General features: G+C 44.3%; 2 protein-coding genes across 2 annotated transcripts; one reads left to right on the top strand and one right to left on the bottom strand.

The window, feature by feature from the left end:
- The first annotated feature begins 689 nt into the window (after positions 1-689).
- Positions 690-4,504, top strand: LOC123114379 (disease resistance protein RGA5). The gene is made up of 2 exons (XM_044535821.1): positions 690-1,655; positions 2,117-4,504. Exons 1-2 carry the CDS (start codon positions 829-831, stop codon positions 4,131-4,133), a joined length of 2,844 nt encoding a protein of 947 aa, XP_044391756.1. The 5' UTR covers positions 690-828; the 3' UTR covers positions 4,134-4,504.
- Positions 4,505-17,326: 12,822 nt separating this feature from the next.
- Positions 17,327-22,103, bottom strand: LOC123114380 (probable LRR receptor-like serine/threonine-protein kinase At3g47570). Its single transcript, XM_044535822.1, has 2 exons — positions 21,757-22,103; positions 17,327-17,789 (listed from the first exon to the last, which is right to left on the bottom strand). Exons 1-2 carry the CDS (start codon positions 22,049-22,051, stop codon positions 17,413-17,415), a joined length of 672 nt encoding a protein of 223 aa, XP_044391757.1. The 5' UTR covers positions 22,052-22,103; the 3' UTR covers positions 17,327-17,412.
- Between the last annotated feature and the right edge of the window lie 381 nt (positions 22,104-22,484).

The raw sequence follows: 22,484 nt of genomic DNA, 5'->3' as shown, positions 1-22,484 counted from the left end.
GGTTAGTGTCCGTTTTGAGCCCTTATTTATCCGTCCGCGCAGCCACACTCATTATTTTTCTTCTTATATGTCGGTTCACTTGCACGTGATTGGTGAAGACGAAGAGAGAGAAATAAAAGAATGAATAAAGAAAAAGAAAAGGTGGTCCGGGGTGGGGCCGCGTCCTACGTGCTGGACTGCCCGGACGCGTCCGCGAGCCCTCATATCCTCCCCATATTTGAGATGGATATGAGGGTTCGCGGACAGCCCGGGCATATAGGGATGATATGAGGGGTCCGGTTAGGTCATGCATGGTTATGAGGGATGATTTGAGGCGTCCGGCTGTAGATGCTCTTAGACCTACTTAAAAACAGAGTTGTTCTCATCTAGTATACAATTATTATTAGAAGGATTTCTCATCTGAATAAAAATAAAAAAAACTCTCCTCTGTGCCTTGAGGCTTATACAGCAACCTCACGGGCCAGTTGGTCCAGATGTCTTCTACAGTCGTGGTGACATGTTAGTTTGAACGTTGGACATCATTTGAAAACTCCTCACTCCAATTCTGAAATATATGCATGGCTTAGTTAACCTGGATTCCCCTGCCCCTCACTGCAGTCCTTATCTAAAACAGTGGATGTATATCATTCTTGGACACGCAGGACCCATTTGCCAGCCATCGTCAGAAAGCTTGTTATGCGCAGCACCCAATTATTGCTTGCTGCTTTCCTCTTCCTCCATCCGGCCACTTCTCCCTCTCCACTCTCCCAGCAGCAGCAGCAGCAGATCTGACAAACACCAACGAGCGAGACCAGAAAGAGCTAGCAGAGGGCATCGACCGATCCATCGATGTCGGTGGTGAGCGCCGCGCATGGCGTGCTGGGTCCGCTGCTGGGGAAGCTCGCCGACCTGCTCGCCGGCAAGTTCGGCCGCGTGCGAGGCGTCCGCAAGGACATCCTCTCTCTCCAGGCCGAGCTGACCAGCATGCACGCCGCGCTCCAGGAGTACACCATGCTCGAAGATCCAGGCGTCCAGGTGAAGGCCTGGATATCGCTGCTCAGGGAGCTGGCCTATGATACCGAGGATTGCATCGACAAGTTCATCCGCCACCTCGGCAAACACGGGCGTCGCGGCGGCTTCAAGGAAATCTTCCGCGACACCACTCGCTTCCTCAGGACGCTCGATTCTCGCTGTGGAATTGCCGACCAGATCGAGGAACTCAAGGCCCGCATCAAGCATGTCAAAGAGCTCAAGGATAGTTACAAGCTGAGTGAGACTTCTTGCACCAAAACCGAGCATGCGGCCGTGGATCCTCGGTTGTGCGCTCTGTTTGCCGAGGAGGCACACCTTGTGGGCGTGAAGGGTCCAAGAGATGATCTTGTCAAGTGGATGTTGACAGAAGAAACAAACAGCTCCACCAAGGATCGTAAGGTGTTGTCAATTGTTGGATTTGGTGGATTGGGAAAGACAACACTGGCAAATGAGGTCTATCGCAAGATTGAAAGGCATTTCGATTGTCAGGCTTTTGTATCGGTCTCACAAAAGCCAGTTATAAAGAAAATTATCAAGGATTTGATATACAAAGTGCCTTGCCCTGATGAATTCAGAAAAGATATTGAAATTTGGGACGAAGCGACATCCATTGCAAAGCTAAGAGAACTGCTAAAGGATAAAAGGTAACTTTAACTTCTGTTGTTATTTTTTAGAACATTCCTTGCAAATGTTTTCACAAATTTGGTACTTACTGGTTACTGTTTCATGTACAGTTATATTTTTCACGTGATGAAAAACATAGCACAATTTTGACTCGTGCAATTCATCCTTGTCACTTGTATTAGACTATATTCCATATATAGTACTCAAATAAGCATTGAGAAACAATGTTTGTAGATAAAAATATATCAAATAAACATTGTTTTTGTGATTGAGTACAAGACTTGTGTTCCACTTAAATTGTATTGAGGTGGTGTATGATAAAATATAGATGGAAACATAACTAAGAACCAAGAAGTATGTTCCACTTGTTAACCACTCCAGTACATGAAGCATCTGCGTCATTGGAGTTTAACTGCATGTTTATTTTTCTAGTTGAATTCCATTTCAAAATCAGCTAACATCATCCGCTACTATTTATTAGGTATCTTGTCATAGTGGATGATATATGGTCTACCCAAGCATGGAGCAATATCAAGTGTGCTTTTCCAGACAATAATTGTTCTAGCAGAATTATAACTACTACACGAATTATTGATGTGGCAAGATCATGTTGTCCTGGTAGTGATGACCGTGTGTATGAAATGGCAGCCCTAAGTGATCTTCACTCCAAAAGATTGTTTCTCAAAAGAATTTTTGGTTCTGAGGACCACTGCCCTGATATGCTGAAAGAAAGTTCAAATGAAATCCTGAAAAAATGTGGAGGCCTACCATTGGCAATTGTCAGTATATCTAGTTTGTTAGCAAATAGACCAGCAGTCAAGGAGGAGTGGGAGAAGATTAGAAGATCAATTGGTTCTGCTCTGGAAAATAACCAGAGTTTGGAGGGAATGAGTAAGATACTATTACTTAGCTACAATGATCTTCCACCTAATCTCAAGACATGTTTATTGTATTTGAGTGTATTCCCCGAGGATTATGTGATTGATCGAAAAAGGTTAGTGAGGCGGTGGATAGCGGAAGGGTTTATCTCTGAAGAGCGTGGACAAAGTCGGCAAGAAGTCGCCGAGAGATATTTCTATGAGCTTGTCAACAAAAGCATGGTACAGCTTGTGGACGTCGGCTATGATGGCAAGGCTCGTGCTTGCCGAGTCCATGACATGATGCTAGAACTTATTATTTCAAAATCAAATGAAGATAATTTCATCGTGGTAGTAGGTGGTGGCCAAACGACTTTGGGAAATCGTCAAGGTTTTATTCGGCGACTATCGATCCAGCACATTGATCATGAGATTGCACATTTACTCGCACAAAAAGATCTAAGCCATGTTCGATCTCTGACAGTAACATCGTCAGCTTGCATCAAACACTTACCTAGTCTTGGTAAATTTGAAGCTCTACGTGTATTGGATTTTGAAGGTTGTTCTGGTTTAGAAGAGTATGATATGAAAAGTATTGGCAAATTGCTCCAACTAAAGTACCTAAACTTTAGAGACACAGGAATATCAAAGCTACCTTCAGGGATCGTGATGCTATGTGACCTAGAGACCCTAGATTTTGGATATACAGGAGTGAAAGAGTTGCCAACTGGATTCGTTCAGCTGACCAAACTACAACACGTAATTGCTGGAAGTCGGACAACTATACCAAACAGGATTGGGAATATGAGGAACTTACAGGAGATATCAGGCTTTAGTATTACCCAGAGTCCAGCAGATGCCGTGGAGGATCTTGGAAACCTACCAGGTTTGGAGGAAATCGATGTAGATCTCGATGGTGGAGAATCAGACGAGTTCAGGAGGCATGAAGAAATGTTACTTTCCTCACTGTGCAAGCTTGGCAGCTGCAAGCTCCGGTTTTTACAGATTACTAGGCACTGTGGTGGTTCCCTCGAGTTCTTAGAATCTTGGACCCAACCGCCAGTTTCCCTTCAAGTATTATATATGTATAGCAGCAACTACTATTTCACGAAACTTCCAAAGTGGATTGCTCCAGCACTCACCAGCCTTTCTTTCCTAGAGATCAATTTAGCTGAATTAACAGAGGAGGGTCTGGTCACTCTTGGGGAGCTCCCAGCTTTACTTCGCCTTGATCTGTGGTTCAAAAAAAGGCCTGATGATAGGGTTACAGTTCGAGGATTCCCAAGTCTGAGGCAGTTTACCCTGTATAGTAATTATGTGTCACCATACGTTACATTTGTCAAAGGGTCCATGCCCAAGCTTAAGAATCTTGATTTTCTTATCAATGTGTCAGTGGCAAAAACATATGGCTTCTATTTAGGCATTGAGCATCTCACATGTCTTCAACAAGCAACGGCGAGGCTTGACAATAGGGGCGTTACACCTTCTGAGAGAAAGGCTGCAGAGGCTGCGGTCAGGGCTGAAGCAGTTGCCCATCCAAACCATCCCACAATTACTATTTGTTGTACTGAAAAGGAAAATGAAGAGACTGGTGGCGAGAAAAAAGAGAGCAGGGAAGATGTTGACACTGATGAGAATTAAGATGCACATCTTCTGATTGAGGTATTAATACAGATCGTTATCATTCATTGCTTGTCAACTAAAATGCATCTTTTGTCCAAAATTTCTTTTGGATTCTAAATTCGCGTGCTGCTGGCTGCGTTACTTGGAGTGCAATACTGAAGGAAGGCCTGAAAATAAGAAGCTGCAGCAGGGTGATGGTCACATTCAGAAAGACGGCGATAGTGGTCTCAGTTGCTAATTGCTAGTGCAATGAATTCCCATTGTTTACTTTTGATAATTATTAAGACATGATTTCTCTGTTTGGGCATCCGGGAGTGTGGATTATCTCTGCTGAATACTCTTTCTTCTAGATAGCTAGAGATGTAATATTGATTCTGGCTTTGCTCGCTCGAGATTTGGCTATGTTTGCATTTGGAACCGCGGTGGCAAAATGATGGCTGGGAGAAAATTTGCTGCAAACAGACCGTTTTTTTCTTTTTGAAAAGGGGGAAACCCCGGCCTCTGCATCAGTATGATGCATACGGCCCTCTTATTAACAAAATAAAGTAGTGCCAACATGGTTCAAAAGGTCCTCATAAGTCAAAAAAAGCAGAACAAGCTCACACAGAGCCCGAAGAAGGTAGATACATCAACTAGCCACATCAAGATGCCACAACCGGCTAGGTAAACTAGGTAGGAATACTAAATGCCTATCCTATTACATAACCGCCATCCAAACCGGTTGAAGATATCCCGAGCTACCATCTCCCATCGGATAGACCCAGTAACCAAATGCTCCCTGGGCTCCGTCTGGGTGAGTAGCGACCACGAACGGATCAGAGCCGTAGTCCGGAATAAAACCTGCAAAAAATGTATACATGATATTCTGTTAAAGACCAAATCGTTTCTGCAATTCCAGATAGTCCACAGCAAAGCACAAACCCCAACCCGAATATGTCTCGCTAAGTTAGGCTCAATCCCATTAAGCCATGTCCCAAATAAAGCATTAACAGAATTCGGTGGTTTGATATTGAAAGCAATGTGGACCGTCTGCCAGAGTACCTTGGCCAGCGGGCAATCAAAAAAGAGGTGTTTAATAGTCTCATCCCGATCGCAGAAACTACACCTAGTAGGTCCTGTCCAATTACGCTTCATCAAGTTATCCTTCGTTAAAATTACTTGTTTATGGACAAACCACATAAACACTTTTATTTCAAAGGAACTTTGACATCCCAAATATGTTTTGACGTAGGAATGGAGTTCGAATTAATAACATCAATATACATTGATTTAACCGTGAATACTCCAGACTTAGTCAACTTCCAGCGTAATTCATCGGGTTGTTGAGAAAGCTGGATGTCCATCAGTCTCCTAACTAGATGGAGCCATTCTTCCCAACGATTGCCCGCTAGCACTCGTCTGAACTGAATATTAAGGGGGGTAGATTGGAAGACCGAAGTGTTGGGTAACGTAGTAATTTCAAAATTTTCCAACGCACACGCAAGATCATGGTGATGATACAGCAACGAAGGGAGAGTGTTGTCTACGTACCCTCGTAGACCGAAGCGGAAGCGTTGACGCAACGTAGAGGAAGTAGTCGTACGTCCTCCCGGTCCAACCGATCCAAGCACCGTTACTCCGGCACCTCCGAGTTCTTGACACGCGTACAGCTCGATGATGCACCCTCGATCTCTAACCCAGTAGAGGCTCCGAGGGGGAGTTCCGTCAGCACGACGGCGTGGTGACGATCTTGATGTTCTCCTGTCGCAGGGCTTCGCCTAAGCACCGCTACAATATGACCGAGGTGTAATATCATGGAGGGGGGCACCGCACACGGCTAAGGAACGATCTCAATGATCAACTTGTGTGTACTAGAGTGCCCCCCTACCCCCGTATATAAAGGAGGGAGGGAGGAGGTGGCCGGCCACAAGGGGGGCGCGCCATGGGGAGGGGGAAACTTACTCCAAGTAGGTTTCCCGCCCCCCCCTTTTCCTTATCTTATTTGGAGGGGGAAGGAAATAGTACTAGTATTAGGAAGTAGTACTAGTAGTAGTAATAGGAAGAGGGGGAAGGAGAAAGGAAAGGGGGGGCCGGCCCCCTTCCCCAATTCGGATTGGGCTGGGGGGCGCGCCCCCTTCCCTTGTTCCTTCTCCTTTCCTCCTATATGGGCCCAATAAGGCCCATATACCTCCTGGGGGTTTCCGGTAACCTCCCGGAGCTCCAAACTTCTCCGGAACCTTTCCGGTGTCCAAATATATCCGTCCAATATATCAATCTTTATGTCTCGACCATTTCGAGACTCCTCGTCATGTCCGTGATCATATTCGGGACTCCGAACAACCTTCGGTACATCAAAATACATAAACTCATAATATAACCGTCATCGAAACCTTAAGCGTGCGGACCCTACGGTTCGAGAACAATGTAGACATGACCGAGACATGTCTCAGGTCAATAACCAATAGCGGGACCTGGATGCCCATATTGGTTCCTACATATTCTACAAAGATCTTTATCGGTCAGACCGCATAACAACATACGTTGTTCCCTTTGTCATCGGTATGTTACTTGCCCGAGATTCGATCGTCGGTATCCAATACCTAGTTCAATCTCGTTACCGACAAGTCTCTTTACTCGTTCCATAATACATCATCTCACAACTAACTCATTAGTTGAAGTGCTTGCAAGGCTTAAGTGATGTGTATTACCGAGAGGGCCCAGAGATACCTCTCCGACATTCGGAGTGACAAATCCTAATCTCGAAATACGCCAACTCAACAAGTACCTTCGGAGACACCTGTAGAGCACCTTTATAATCACCTAGTTACGTTGTGACATTTGGTAGCACACAAAGTGTTCTTCCGGTAAACGGGAGTTGCATAATCTCATAGTCATAGGAACATGTATAAGTCATGAAGGAAGCAATAGCAACATACTAAACGATCGTGTGCTAAGCTAACGGAATGGGTCATGTCAATCAGATCATTCAACCAATGATGTGACCTTGTTAATCAAATAACAACTCCTTGTTCATGGTTAGGAAACATAACCATCTTTGATTAACAAGCTAGTCAAGTAGAGGCATACTAGTGACACTCTGTTTGTCTATATATCCACACATGTATTATGTTTCCGGTTAATACAATTCTAGCATGAATAATAAATATTTATCATGATATGAGGAAATAAATAATAACTTTATTATTGCCTCTAGGGCATATTTCCTTCAGTCTCCCACTTGCACTAGAGTCAATAATCTAGATTACACAGTAATGATTCTAACACCCATGGAGTCTTGGTGTTGATCATGTTTTGCTCGTGGAAGAGGCTTAGTCAACGGGTCTGCAACATTCAGATCCGTATGTATCTTGCAAATCTCTATGTCTCCCACCTGGACTAGATCCCGGATGGAATTGAAGCGTCTCTTGATGTGCTTGGTTCTCTTGTGAAATCTGGATTCCTTCGCTAAGGCAATCGCTCCAGTATTGTCACAAAAGATTTTCATTGGTCCCGATGCACTAGGTATGACACCTAGATCGGATATGAACTCCTTCATCCAGACTCCTTCATTGGGTGCTTCCGAAGCAGCTATGTATTCCGCTTCACATGTAGATCCCGCCACGACGCTTTGTTTTGAACTGCACCAACTGACAGCTCCACCGTTTAATGTAAACACGTATCTGGTTTGCGATTTAGAATCGTCCGGACCAGTGTCAAAGCTTGCATCAACGTAACCATTTACGATGACCTCTTTGTCACCTCCATATACGAGAAACATATCCTTAGTCCTTTTCAGGTATTTCAGGATGTTCTTGACCGCTGTCCAGTGATCCACTCCTGGATTACTTTGCTACCTCCCTGCTAGACTTATAGCAAGGCACACATCAGGTCTGGTACACAGCATTGCATACATGATAGAGCCTATGGCTGAAGCATAGGGAACACTTTTCATTTTCTCTCTATCTTCTGCAGTGGTCGGGCTTTGAGTCTTACTCAACTTCACACCTTGCAATACAGGCAAGAACCCTTTCTTCGCTTGATCCATTTTGAACTTCTTCAAAAACTTTTTCAAGGTATGTGCTTTGTGAAAGTCCAATTAAGCGTCTTGATCTATCTCTATAGATCTTAATGCCCAATATGTAAGCAGCTTCACCGAGGTCTTTCATTGAAAAACTTTTATTCAAGTATCCCTTTATGCTATCCAGAAATTCTATATCATTTCCAATCAATAATATGTCATCCACATATAATATTAGAAATGCTACAGAGCTCCCACTCACTTTCTTGTAAATACAGGCTTCTCCAAAAGTCTGTATAAAACCAAATGCTTTGATCACACTATCAAAACATTTATTCCAACTCCGAGAGGCTTGCACCAGTCCATAAATGGAACGTTGGAGCTTGCACACTTTGTTAGCTCCCTTTGGATCGATAAAACCTTCTGGTTGCATCATATACAACTCTTCTTGCAGAAATCCATTCAGGAATGCAATTTTTACATCCATTTGCCAAATTTCATAGTCATAAAATGCGGCAATTGCTAACATGATTCGGACAGACTTAAGCATCGCTACGGGTGAGAAGGTCTCATCGTAGTCAACCCCTTGAACTTGTCGAAAACCTTTTGCAACAAGTCGAGCTTTGTAGACAGTAACATTACCGTCAGCGTCAGTCTTGTTCTTGAAGATCCATTTATTCTCTATTGCTTGCCGACCATCGGGCAAGTCAACCAAAGTCCATACTTTGTTATCATACATGGATCCCATCTCAGATTTCATGGCTTCAAGCCATTTTGCGGAATCTGGGCTCACCATCGCTTCTTCATAGTTCGTAGGTTCATCATGATCTAGTAACATGACTTCCAGAATAGGATTACCGTACCACTCTGGTGCGGATCTTACTCTGTTCGACCTCCGTGGTTTTGTATTAACTTGATCTGAAGTTCTATGATCATCATCATCAACTTCCTCACTAGTTGGTTTTGACGTCACAGAAACCGGTTCCTGTGATGTATTATTTTCCAACAAGGGGGTAGGTACAGTTACCTCATCAAGTTCTACTTTCCTCCCACTCACTTCTTTCGAGAGAAACTCCTTCTCTAGAAAGGATCCATTCTTAGCAACAAATGTCTTGCCTTCGGATCTGTGATAGAAGGTGTACCCAACTGTCTCCTTTGGGTATCCTATGAAGACACATTTCTCCGATTTGGGTTCGAGCTTACCAGGTTGAAGCTTTTTCACATAAGCATCGCAACCCCAAACTTTAAGAAACGACAACTTTGGTTTCTTGCCAAACCATAGTTCATAAGGTGTCGTCTCAACGGATTTCGACGGTGCCCTATTTAACGTGAATGTGGCTGTCTCTAGAGCATAACCCCAAAATGATAGCGGTAAATCTGTAAGAGACATCATAGATCGTACCATATCAAGTAAAGTACGATTACGACATTCGGACACACCATTGCGCTGTGGTGTTCCGGGTGGCGTGAGTTGTGAAACTATTCCACATTGTTTTAAGTGTAGACCAAACTCGTAACTCAAATATTCTCCTCCACGATCAGATCGTAGAAACTTTATTTTCTTGTTACGATGATTTTCAACTTCACTCTAAAATTCTTTGAACTTTTCAAATGTTTCAGACTTATGTTTCATTAAGTAGATATACCCATATCTGCTTAAATCATCTGTGAAGGTGAGAAAATAACGATATCCGCCACGAGCCTCAACATTCATTGGACCACATACATCTGTATGTATGATTTCTAACAAATCTGTTGCTCTCTCCATAGTACCGGAGAACGGTGTTTTGGTCATCTTGCCCATGAGGCACGGTTCGCAAGTACCAAGTGATTCATAATCAAGTGGTTCCAAAAGTCCATCAGTATGGAGTTTCTTCATGCGCTTTATACTGATATGACCCAAACGGCAGTGCCACAAATAAGTTGCACTATCATTATCAACTCTGCATCTTTTGGCTTCAACACTATGAATATGTGTATCACTACTATCGAGATTCATCAAAAATAGACCACTCTTCAAGGGTGCATGACCATAAAAGATATTACTCATATAAATAGAACAACCATTATTCTCTGATTTAAATGAATAACCGTCTCGCATCAAACAAGATCCAGATATAATGTTCATGCTCAACGCTGGCACCAAATAACAATTATTTAGGTCTAATACTAATCCCGAAGGTAGATGTAGAGGTAGCGTGCCGACCGCGATCACATCGACTTTGGAACCGTTTCCCACGCGCATCGTCACCTCGTCCTTTGCTAGTGTTCGCTTAATACGTAGTCCCTGTTTCGAGTTGCAAATATTAGCAACAGAACCAGTATCAAATACCCAGGTGCTACTGCGAGCTCTAGTAAGGTACACATCAATAACATGTATATCACATATACCTTTGTTCACTTTTCCATCCTTCTTATCCGCCAAATACTTGGGGCAGTTCCGCTTCCAGTGACCAGTCTGCTTGCAGTAGAAGCACTCAGTTTCAGGCTTAGGTCCAGACTTGGGTTTCTTCTCTTGAGCAGCAACTTGTTTGTTGTTCTTCTTGAAGTTCCCCTTCTTCTTCCCTTTGCCCTTTTTCTTGAAACTAGTGGTCTTGTTAACCATCAACACTTGATGCTCCTTCTTGATTTCTACCTCCGCAGCCTTTAGCATTGCGAAGAGCTCGGGAATCGTCTTATCCATCCCTTGCATATTATAGTTCATCACGAAGCTCTTGTAGCTTGGTGGAAGTGATTGGAGAATTCTGTCAATGACGCTATCATCCGGAAGAGTAACTCCCAGTTGAATCAAGTGATTACAATACCCAGACATCTTGAGTATGTGCTCACTGACAGAACTATTCTCCTCCATCTTGCAGCTATAGAACTTATTGGAGACTTCATATCTCTCAATCCGGGCATTCTTCTGGAATATCAACTTCAACTCCTGAAACATCTCATATGTTCCATGACGTTCAAAACGTCGTTGAAGTCCCGGTTCTAAGCCGTAAAGCATGGCACATTGAACTATCGAGTAGTCATCAGCTTTGCTCTGCCAGACGTTCTTAACGTCGTCAGTTGCATCAGCAGCAGGCCTGGCACCCAGCGGTGCTTCCAGGACGTAATTTTTCTGTGCAGCAATGAGGATAATCCTCAAGTTACGGACCCAGTCCGCATAGTTGCTACCATCATCTTTCAACTTAGCTTTCTCAAGGAACGCATTAAAATTCAACGGAACAACAGCAAGGGCCATCTATCTACAAACAACATAGACAAGCAAGATACTATCAGGTACTAAGTTCATGATAAATTTTTAGTTCAATTAATCATATTACTTAAGAACTCCCACTTAGACAGACATCTCTCTAGTCATCTAAGTGATCACGTGATCCAAATCAACTAAACCATAACCGATCATCACGTGAGATGGAGTAGTTTTCAATGGTGAACATCTTATGTTGATCATATCTACTATATGATTCACGCTCGACCTTTCGGTCTCCGTGTTCGAGGCCATATCTGCATATGCTAGGCTCGTCAAGTATAACCTGAGTATTCTGCGTGTGCAAAACTGGCTTGCACCCGTTGTAGATGGACGTAGAGCTTATCACACCCGATCATCACGTGGTGTCTGGGCACGACGAACTTTGGCAACGGTGCATACTCAGGGAGAACACTACTTGATAATTTTTAGTGAGAGATCATCTTAAAATGCTACCGTCAATCAAAGCAAGATAAGATGCATAAAGGATAAACATCACATGCAATCAATATAAGTGATATGATATGACCATCATCTTCTTGTGCTTGTGATCTCCATCTCCGAAGCACTATCATGATCACCATCGTCACCGGCGCGACACCTTGATCTCCATCGTAGCATCGTTGTCGTTTACGCCATCTATTGCTTCTACGACTATCGCTACCGCTTAGTGATAAAGTAAAGCAATTACAGGGCGTTTGCATTTCATACAATAAAGCGACAACCATATGGCTCCTGCCAGTTGCCGATAACTTCGGTTACAAAACATGATCATCTCATACAATAAAATATAGCATCATGTCTTGGCCATATCACATCACAACATGCCCTGCAAAAACAAGTTAAACGTCCTCTACTTTGTTGTTGCAAGTTTTACGTGGCTGCTACGGGCTTAAGCAAGAACCAATCTCACCTACGCATCAAAACCACAACGATAGTTTGTCAAGTTGATGCTGTTTTAACCTTCGCAAGGACCGGGCGTAGCCACACTCGGTTCAACTAAAGTTGGAGAAACTGACACCCGCTAGTCACCTGTGTGCAAAGCACGGCGGTAAAACCAGTCTCGCGTAAGCGTACGCGTAATGTCGGTCCGGGCCGCTTCATCCAACAATACCGCCGAACCAAAATATGACATGCTGGTAAGCAGTATGACTTATATCGCCCACAACTCACTTGTGTTCTACTCGTGCATATAACATCAAACCATAAAAACCTAGGCTCGGATGCCACTGTTGGGTAACGTAGTAATTTCAAAATTTTCCTACGCACACGCAAGATCATGGTGATGATACAGCAACGAGGGGAGAGTGTTGTCTACGTACCCTCGTAGACCGAAGCGGAAGCGTTGACGCAACGTAGAGGAAGTAGTCGTACGTCCTCCCGGTCCAACCGATCCAAGCACCGTTACTCCGGCACCTCCGAGTTCTTGACATGCGTACAGCTCGATGATGCACCCTCGATCTCTAATCCAGTAGAGGCTCCGAGGGGGAGTTCCGTCAGCACGATGGCGTGGTGACGATCTTGATGTTCTCCTGTCGCAGGGCTTCGCCTAAGCACCGCTACAATATGACCGAGGTGTAATATCATGGAGGGGGGCACCGCACACGGCTAAGGAACGATCTCAATGATCAACTTGTGTGTACTAGGGTGCCCCCCTACCCCCGTATATAAAGGAGGGAGGGAGGAGGTGGCCGGCCACAAGGGGGGCGCGCCATGGGGAGGGGGAAACTTACTCCAAGTAGGTTTACCCCCCCTTTTCCTTATCTTATTTGGAGGGGGAAGGAAAGAGTACTAGTATTAGGAAGTAGTACTAGTAGTAGTAATAGGAAGAGGGGGAAGGAGAAAGGAAAGGGGGGGCCGGCCCCCTTCCCCAATTCGGATTGGGCTGGGGGGGCGCGCCCCCTTCCCTTGTTACTTCTCCCTTCCTCCTATATGGGCCCAATAAGGCCCATATACCTCCCGGGGGTTTTCGGTAACCTCCCGGAGCTCCAAACTTCTCCGGAACCTTTTCGGTGTCCAAATATATCCGTCCAATATATCAATCTTTATGTCTCGACCATTTCGAGACTCCTCGTCATGTCCGTGATCATATCCGGGACTCCGAACAACCTTCGGTACATCAAAATACATAAACTCATAATATAACCGTCATCGAAACCTTAAGCGTGCGGACCCTACGGTTCGAGAACAATGTAGACATGACCGAGACATGTCTCCGGTCAATAACCAATAGCGGGACCTGGATGCCCATATTGGTTCCTACATATTCTACGAAGATCTTTATCGGTCAGTCCGCATAACAACATACGTTGTTCCCTTTGTCATCGGTATGTTACTTGCCCGAGATTCGATCGTCGGTATCCAATACCTAGTTCAATCTCGTTACCGGCAAGTCTCTTTACTCGTTCCGTAATACATCATCTCACAACTAACTCATTAGTTGAAGTGCTTGCAAGGCTTAAGTGATGTGTATTACCGAGAGGGCCCAGAGATACCTCTCCGACATTCGGAGTGACAAATCCTAATCTCGAAATACGCCAACTCAACAAGTACCTTCGGAGACACCTGTAGAGCACCTTTATAATCACCCAGTTACGTTGTGACGTTTGGTAGCACACAAAGTGTTCTTCCGATAAACGGGAGTTGCATAATCTCATAGTCATAGGAACATGTATAAGTCATGAAGGAAGCAATAGCAACATACTAAACGATCGTGTGCTAAGCTAACGGAATGGGTCATGTCAATCAGATCATTCAACCAATGATGTGACCTTGTTAATCAAATAACAACTCCTTGTTCATGGTTAGGAAACATAACCATCTTTGATTAACAAGCTAGTCAAGTAGAGGCATACTAGTGACACTCTGTTTGTCTATATATCCACACATGTATTATGTTTCCGGTTAATACAATTCTAGCATGAATAATAAACATTTATCATGATATGAGGAAATAAATAATAACTTTATTATTGCCTCTAGGGCATATTTCCTTCACGAAGCAACTACCACGTCCTTTCGTTGAACAATGCGATACAAAGAGGGATATTGGATGGCCAAGGGTGCGTCACCGAGCCAAGTATCCCCCCAGAAACGTATACTCGTGCCGCTTCCAACAACAAACTTTGTCCTATTAAACAATGCCTGCTTGACCTTGATGAGACCCTTCCAGAAAGGCGAGTCGGTCGGCCTTACAGAGACCTGTGACAAAGTTTTTGACTGGAGGTACTTGCCGCGAAGGATCTGTGTCCACATAGCATCAGTCTCCGACGAAAGCTTCCACAGCCACTTGCTAAGAAGGCATTTATTCTTAATTTCGAGGTTCTCAATATCTAGACCCCCTTGGTCTTTCGGTCTACAAATGATATCCCACTTAGCAAGCCTATATTTTCTTTTAAGCTCATCACCCTGCCAGAAGAACCGCGATCTATAGAAGTCCAGTCTCTTCCTAACACCAACTGGTACCTCAAAGAACGAAAGAAGAAACATCGGCATACTCGTGAGTACCGAATTAATTAGGATTAACCGGCCTCCATATGACATGAGCTTGCCCTTCCAGCAGCTCAGTTTCTTCTCAAATCGGTCCTCAATGCACTTCCATTCTCTGTTTGTTAGCCTACGATGGTGGATAGGAATCCCCAAGTATGAGAAAGGTAGCTGTCCCAACTCACATTCAAACAATTGCCTATAAGCATCCTGTTCATCTTTGGCCCTACCAAAACAGAACAGCTCGCTCTTATGAAAGTTTATCTTTAACCCGGTCAATTGTTCAAATAGGCATAAAACCAGCTTCATATTTCTTGCCTTAACCAAGTCATGCTCCATAAAGATGATTGTATCATCAGCGTATTGTAGGATAGAGATACCTCCATCAACAAGATGAGGCACCAATCCACCTACTTGACCATTTTCCTTAGCCCTTCCTATCAAAACTGCCAACATATCTACCACAATGTTAAACAAGATAGGGGACATCGGGTCTCCTTGTCGTAGGCCTTTATGTGTCTGGAAATAGTGACCTATGTCATCATTAACTCTAATTCCCACACTACCTTTTTGCGTAAATGATTGTACCTGTTACGCAAAGATTGTTGGAGAAATGGCCACTTTACCTTATCATACGCTTTCTCGAAATCCACTTTAAAAATCACTTCATCTAATTTTTTGGAGTGGATTTCATGGAGCGTTTCATGCAGGACTACCACCCCTTCTAGGATGTTTTTGTCTGGCATGAACGCGGTTTGGGACTGTTGCACCACAGAATGCGCAATCTGTGTGAGCCTGTTGGTCCCGACCTTGGTGAAGATTTTGAAACTAACATTAAGGAGACAGATCGGCCTGAATTGCTCAATTCTGACCGCATCCGTCTTCTTAGGCAATAGTGTGATAGTCCCAAAATTCAAGTGGAATAATTGAAGCTGTCCAGAGAATAGATCATGAAACATAGGTAGTAAATCCTCCTTAATAATGTGCCAGCACTTCTTATAGAACTCTGCCAGGAAACCATCCGGTCCGGGAGCCTTATTATTTTTCATTTGTGCAATAGCATCATAAACCTCCTTCTCCGAGAACGGGGCAATTAGAAGCTCATTATCAGCAGCCGAAAGCTGAGGTACATCCTCAGTTCTGGACTCATCGAGGGACACCGTATTATCCTCCGGTGGACCAAATAAATGCTTATAATAGTCGGTGATGTACGTTTTTAGGTTATCCTGACCTACAATCATACCCTCGTCCTGCTCAAGCTGAAAGATTCGCTTCTTTCTGTGTTTGCCATTAGCAATTAAATGAAAGAACTGAGTATTCGCGCCCCCCTGGACCACTCTACGTACTTTAGCACGTAAAGCCCACTTCAGTTCTTCTTCACGGAGTAGTTCTTCTTCGCTGCAAACAGACCGTATGGACAAATTATTCGCTGAACACGCATGGTTAATTTTCTGAACACGTCTACTAGCTAGATTACCCGGTCCTAGTGTGAGCCCATTATCTGAGGCAGTCATGTAGTATTATTTTTGTGGATTTGATTTCGACACACAGCGCATCTATTAGTGCACGTGCGTGCTGCTAGCATGCTTGCTTGCTTGGAATGCCATGGTGATTGGTGAAGGAGATCTGGAGCTACTACCTCTTGTGCTTTCAGATGGAGACAGGAAAAACCTAAGCTGAAACAGGGGACACCTCCAAAAAGGAGCCATCTCTCAACTCACGTTACGTTGCTGCTTGCTTGCTAGTACTGCGTACATATGTATGAAAAATGGTGCTGGGTTCCTCTTATTCCAAATACAATTATACAAATCTCTGAATGATCCGGTAACTGAAGATGAATTGCCATTTGGTTGGCGGGCACCAAAACGAACCCTGCAGGCTGTAGCAGGCGCCGCCGATAACTGGTGGTAAAAGAATATGTTGTGTGGTGGGGCAACTGCAGAGTAGAGCTGCAGCTTGCTTGCAACTGTTGCAAAGCCAATGTGTGTACTTGACCAAAGCAGAGTGAGCGTGATTTATAAACCGTGTAATAAGCACAAGGTATGTGCCTAAGCGGTTAATCGAGAATAAGGCACATACGCCGTTTTACTACTCTGTTTATTCTCCTCTGCTTTGCTACTCTGTTTCCTCTGCTCTGCTCTTAGGGCGTGGAGCTGTCATGTCTCCTGTGTCAGTACAAACACAGTCTTGCTGACTACTTACAAGCATCTGCAGCTAGAAACAGAGAAGCCTTATGCGGTTGTGCCTCTCTTTCGTCATGTTCAGATTTCAGAAAGTGTGTAACTGTCAGAGCAATAGCAAGGGAGCCGCAATGCTGCTCTCACACATATTCAGAGTGCATGCCAAATGTGAACTCGTATTCTCTTCGGTCTTGTTCAGTTTTGTTCATGACTGAAAGGGAACGAGAATGTTACTCGCACAGTCGGAGAGAACAAAACAGTGTTTAATGTATAGTGCACCTCAGTACAACTTATTTCAGTCCTGCCCATACCTGAAGTTACGTGCGCTAGTTCTACATGCAGATGTAAAATATATGTACACAAGACATAATTAAGCAAGCACATGAGATCGGTTCACTGTGTTGCACTAGTTGACATAGCTGCTACCAGTTTTGTGTACTCGGCTTTGATCTTCTTCAGCGTCACGACCACGTCGTGCATTGTCATCCTCTGGTCAGGAGAGTCACTGGAACAGTGCAAACCCACCTCAAAGACTGACGCTAAGAAGCCATAGTCCAATCTGCAGCCTGAAATTGAGGAGTCATGTAGAAGTTGGCCGTCAACGACCTGGACAAGATCCGTAGGAAATGCCCGATGAGCCCACTGCCTAAGAGTTAGTTGTGCGCCAAACATGACATCAGTGGGTCTTTTTCCGGTGAAGACTTCAAGGAGCATGATTCCGTAGCTGAACACGTCACTTTTCCTTGAGGCTTTTCCAAGTGATCCGTACTCTATTCAACAGGAACATAAATGAAAATTTGATAGATAGTTGCTCTACTATATTGTTTTAGGTGGAGACACAATCATTAATGGTTTAATAAGTATATGGATGAAAACATAACAAGCACCAAAACAATGGTACATGAAGTTTGAAACTGTCATGGGGGAGCAAGGCTACAAGAAGTTTAGCTCAGACCATTGTGTGTTTATTCAGAGGTTCTCAGGTGATGATTTCATCATATTATTGCTCTATGTTGATGATATCCTGATTGTTGGCAAGAATGTCTCTAGGATTGCTAAGTTGAAGAAGGAGTTGAGCAAATGTTTTGCTATGAAAGACTTAGGTCCAGCAAAGAACATTTTCGGAATGAGAATTGAGCGAGACAGAAATTGCAACAAGTTGTACTTGTCCCTAGAGAAGTATATTGAGAAGGTACTTCAGAAGTTCAGGATGGAAAATGCTAAAGTTGTAAGTTGTCCACTAGCAGCCCATTTCAAGTTGAGCAGAAAGCAATGTCCTACCACTGATGAGCAGAAAAAGGAAATGCATCATGTTCCTTATGCTTCAGCGGTTGGGAGTTTGATGTATGCTACGGTGTGTACAAGGCCTGACATTGCTCACGCGGTTAGTACTGTGAGCAGATTTATGTCCAATCCAGGAGGACCTCATTGGGAAGCCACAAAGTGGATTTTGAGATATCTTCAGGGCAGCACAAATCTGAAACTTTGCTTCGGTGACGGTGAGGCAAAGCTGATTGCTTTTTCAGATTCTGACATGGCTGGAGATGTTGATAGAAGGAAGTCTACTTCAGGTTACTTGGTTACCTATGCAGGGGGAGCGGTGTCATGGCAAAGCAGGCTGCAGAAGTGTGTGGCATTGAATACAACTGAAGCTGAATTCATTGCTGTAACAGAGGCGAGCAAAGAGCTATTGTGGCTGAAACGGTTGGCTTGTGAGCTTGGTTTTAAGCAAGACAAGTATATGTTGTTTTGTGACAACCAAAGTGCTATCCACTTGAGTAAGAATGCAAGCTTTCATTCAAGGTCTAAGCATATAGAAGTCCGTTAGCATTGGGTTCGAGATGTGCTGTATTCCAAGAAAATGCAACTTGAGAAGGTTCACACCGATGACAATGGGGCTGATATGTTGACTAAAGTAGTGACAAGGAAGAAGCTCGAAGTATGCCGCCGGCTCGCTGGCATGGCTGCCGGAAGGCAGTGAGACCCTCCATGATGTTGGGAGGGGGAGTTTGTTGGGCTAAGTCCCTCCACATGGAGGTGTGTTGGCAGCCCAACATCAGCCCATAAGTCCAACACATGTCAGCCGTTGATCTTCGCTGCATCCAACGGTTGAGAGCGCTTCCAAGGGAAGTGAAGCAAGAAGAAAACCCTAGCCACTCCACCCCTTGCTGGTGGTGGCTGCCATTCGTGAGAGTGAGAGTGAGAGCATACAAGAGAAAACACAACCTGGGAGAGAGGAAGAAGAAGAAGCAGAGGTTCTGTCCAGATTTGCTGCATCTGACTAGACAGTGTTCAAGCTGGTGATTGGAGGCTCAAACGTGCTTGGATCGACCCCAAACTTGGTGAGCTCGTTCCTTACTTTGAGTACTTCGATTTGGTTAGCTGGTTTGAGGATTGGGTCATTGGAGCATCAGATTTGAGAGTGGTTTTGTCAGCTCTCACTGCTGCAGTTTCAGAACATAGTAGTTTTGGGAGACGAACAGTTTGGGTAGGCAAACGATGTCCGATTGAGCTGAATTTTGGAGGGGATCTCAGGAATTCGTGTGTCTACTTGTATGCCAAATTTGGTGCTGTTTGGTTCAGCGGTTTAAGAGCAGTTTGCAAAACACTGGAGGGTACAGAAACTGTGTAAACTCTGCTTTGCTGAAATCTTATTTCTTGTGGTTGTTATTGCTGTTGCCGGTTGGCAACGTGGAGAGTGTGTTGTAAATCTCTCTAGAGGTTCTAGAGAAGACTTTGTACTCATCATTCTCATAGTGAAGTTGCGTGGACCGGTCGGTCCACAGCCGTGGTTTTTACTCCTCAAGTTGAGGAGGTTTTTCCACGTTAAATCCTGTGTCACTTGTGCATGCTGTTTGTGTTATTCGCTGCTTACTTGTTGGTTGAAACTGTCCTCAAAGTTCATCACAAGTAGAGGGGGCTGTGTAGTGTGCATATTTGCCGTGCCGATGAATTTGTGCAGCACATTGTTGCTGTCCAGCCCCAACACAAAGAACATGGGAATGGTACCTGAGATATTGTTAGATGAGAGGTCTAGCGAATCTAAGCTTGTTAAATTTTCCAATTGGTCAGGAATTGAGTCTCTAAAGGAGTTATGTGATAGATTGAGGTATGTCAGCATAATAAGTTCTCCAAATGATTTTGGGATGCTCCCTATCAATAAGTTGGAAGAAAAGTCTAATTGATAAGTTTGACTTAGACCAGAAACATCGACTGGTAGTGCACCCGCAAAGGAATTGCGAGAAATATCTAGTTGGATAAGCTTATCTAGCTGGAAAAGGCTTGATGGTATCTCTGAAGTTACCTGGTTACTAGACAAGTCGATGCGTTCTAACGAACTGAGATTACCAAAGCTGCTTGGTATAGAGCCTGATAATTTGTTTGATTGGAGAAACAACCGTTCTAGACTCTGAAGCATACCCATTTGTGTTGGCATAGGACCTAACATTTCATTGTTGGGGAGACTAAGCCACACAAGATTTTCTAACATAGCGATGGATTCTGGGATGGGCCCGGTGAATTGGTTGCTAGAAAGATCTATTGATTCGAGACTGCTTATGTTTGAAATTTCTACGGGAAGGCCGCCTGTTAACTTGTTGTAACCTGCAGCTAAAGTTTGTAATTGTGAGCTGAGGTTTCCCACATGGCCAGAGAGGACGCCCGTGAAATAATTGTCGTTTATACCAAGACTTTGGAGTTGTTGGCACTTGGAAAGAGCTGACAAGAAGTCTAGATTCCCCTCTAAATTGTTTTGCGACAAATCAAGATAGTTCAAAGCTGCACCATTTCCAAGTGTTGTTGGTACTTGGCCGGACAGTTGATTGTAATTCAAAGCTAGGAATGACAATTTGGATAAATTACCAAGGGAAGTTGGGATTTTACCTGTCAACTGATTGAGTCCAAGATACAAATATGAGAGTTCCTGCAGTAGACCTAATTCCGATGGAATCTCCCCTTTGAGGTTGCTGTAGGACATCTCTAGTGAAGTAAGACCAGTAAGATTGCTTAGACCAGTTGGGATTGAGCCAGTAAGATTGTTAAAACCCAAGGAAAGTTCTTTGAGGTGTGGCAATCTGGCTAACCATGTTGGTACAACATCCACAAAATAATTTCTCGACAAAGTAAGTATTTGTAGGTGCTTGCAAGATGCAAGCCCGGATGGAATCCGACCAGTAAATTTGTTATTGTATAGATTAAGAAACTTCAACTTTGGGAGAATAAAACTTTGATTGCTGGGAATAGTTCCATATAGATTACTGTTGCTCAATAGTGAAAACGCTTGCAACCTAGACATGTTGTACATGGCTTGCGGCACTAGGCCTGAGAGTTGATTTAACTCTAGATTCAAGACCCAAAGAATGGATAGAGATGCAATGGTTTGTGGTATAGGACCTGACAGGTTGTTATTTCCAAAGTTGATGAACGTCATGGAAGGCGTGTTGTTGAACAAAGACGGTGGTATTTCGCCACTCAAGTAATTTCCGAACAGATGAATTTCCCCAAGGCTTTGCATGTGAAGCAGCATCTCGGGAGGGATCTGGCCCGAGAGTTGGTTGTAACCTAGACGAAGGGACACGAGCCTTGTGAGGTTTCCAAGGGTAGCAGGTATGGCGTCTGATAGGCTATTTCTTCTAAGATCGAGATACTTAAGACGATGTAGCCTACCAAGTTCGGCTGGAATGGAGCCTGTAAGATTAGTGCGGGTGAGGTTAAGGATGGAGAGGAAAGAGAGGTTACCAACTTGAGGTGCCACAGATCCAACGAGAGGTGTATCCCCCAATGCTAGAGCAGTGACACGTTGTCTACGCCGGCTACACGAGACGCCAATCCAGTGGCAGAAAGAGGTGTTGATGGTCCAGTTGCGGGCAAGGATGTTGTGAGGGTCAGTGAGCTGGGCTTTGAAAGCGAGCAGCGCGGCGAGATCGGTGTCACTACCATTGCCATTGGTCGAACTAGGAGAAGAAGCGGATACGGCCGTGAGTATAACTAACAGGAAGATGGGAATACGGACAGACATGGATAGAGCGGCCATTGAGCTGGGGTGTTTACCTATGTGCGGTGAACAGCTAGCGAGAGTTGTGGTGATCTCGTCCTTCTCTGAGCCACAAGCGCATCGATCATGCCATGGAAGTCATGACCTTGCTCTTGTCGGCAGTCACACCGTGGGGCAAGCATAGCGACACGGCGCAGAGCTGTCGATCGTACTATATATGAGTATTGAGTCCTTAGTCTTTGCCCAAGCAACACGATCACTCCATGGAAGTCATCACCTTCCATGGAAGTCCTTGCGGACGGGCACACGGCCCGTTAAGAAAAGGCAAGGCGACACGGTGCGGAGCTGTCGATCGAGCCTTGAGTCCTTACGGCCACGAAAATAACCTTCGCCAGACACTAGACTCGTAAATATCATGATCACTGCAGAGACTGCGTATACTTGTCAACGATACTCTTGGGTCACGTCTCTA

The sequence above is a fragment of the Triticum aestivum genome, chromosome 5B, assembly GCF_018294505.1.
Source record: "Triticum aestivum cultivar Chinese Spring chromosome 5B, IWGSC CS RefSeq v2.1, whole genome shotgun sequence".
Classification (NCBI taxonomy): Eukaryota; Viridiplantae; Streptophyta; class Magnoliopsida; order Poales; family Poaceae; genus Triticum; species Triticum aestivum.
The sequence above is the reverse complement of the archived record's forward strand: the minus strand, read 5'-3'. Positions and strand labels throughout refer to the sequence as shown.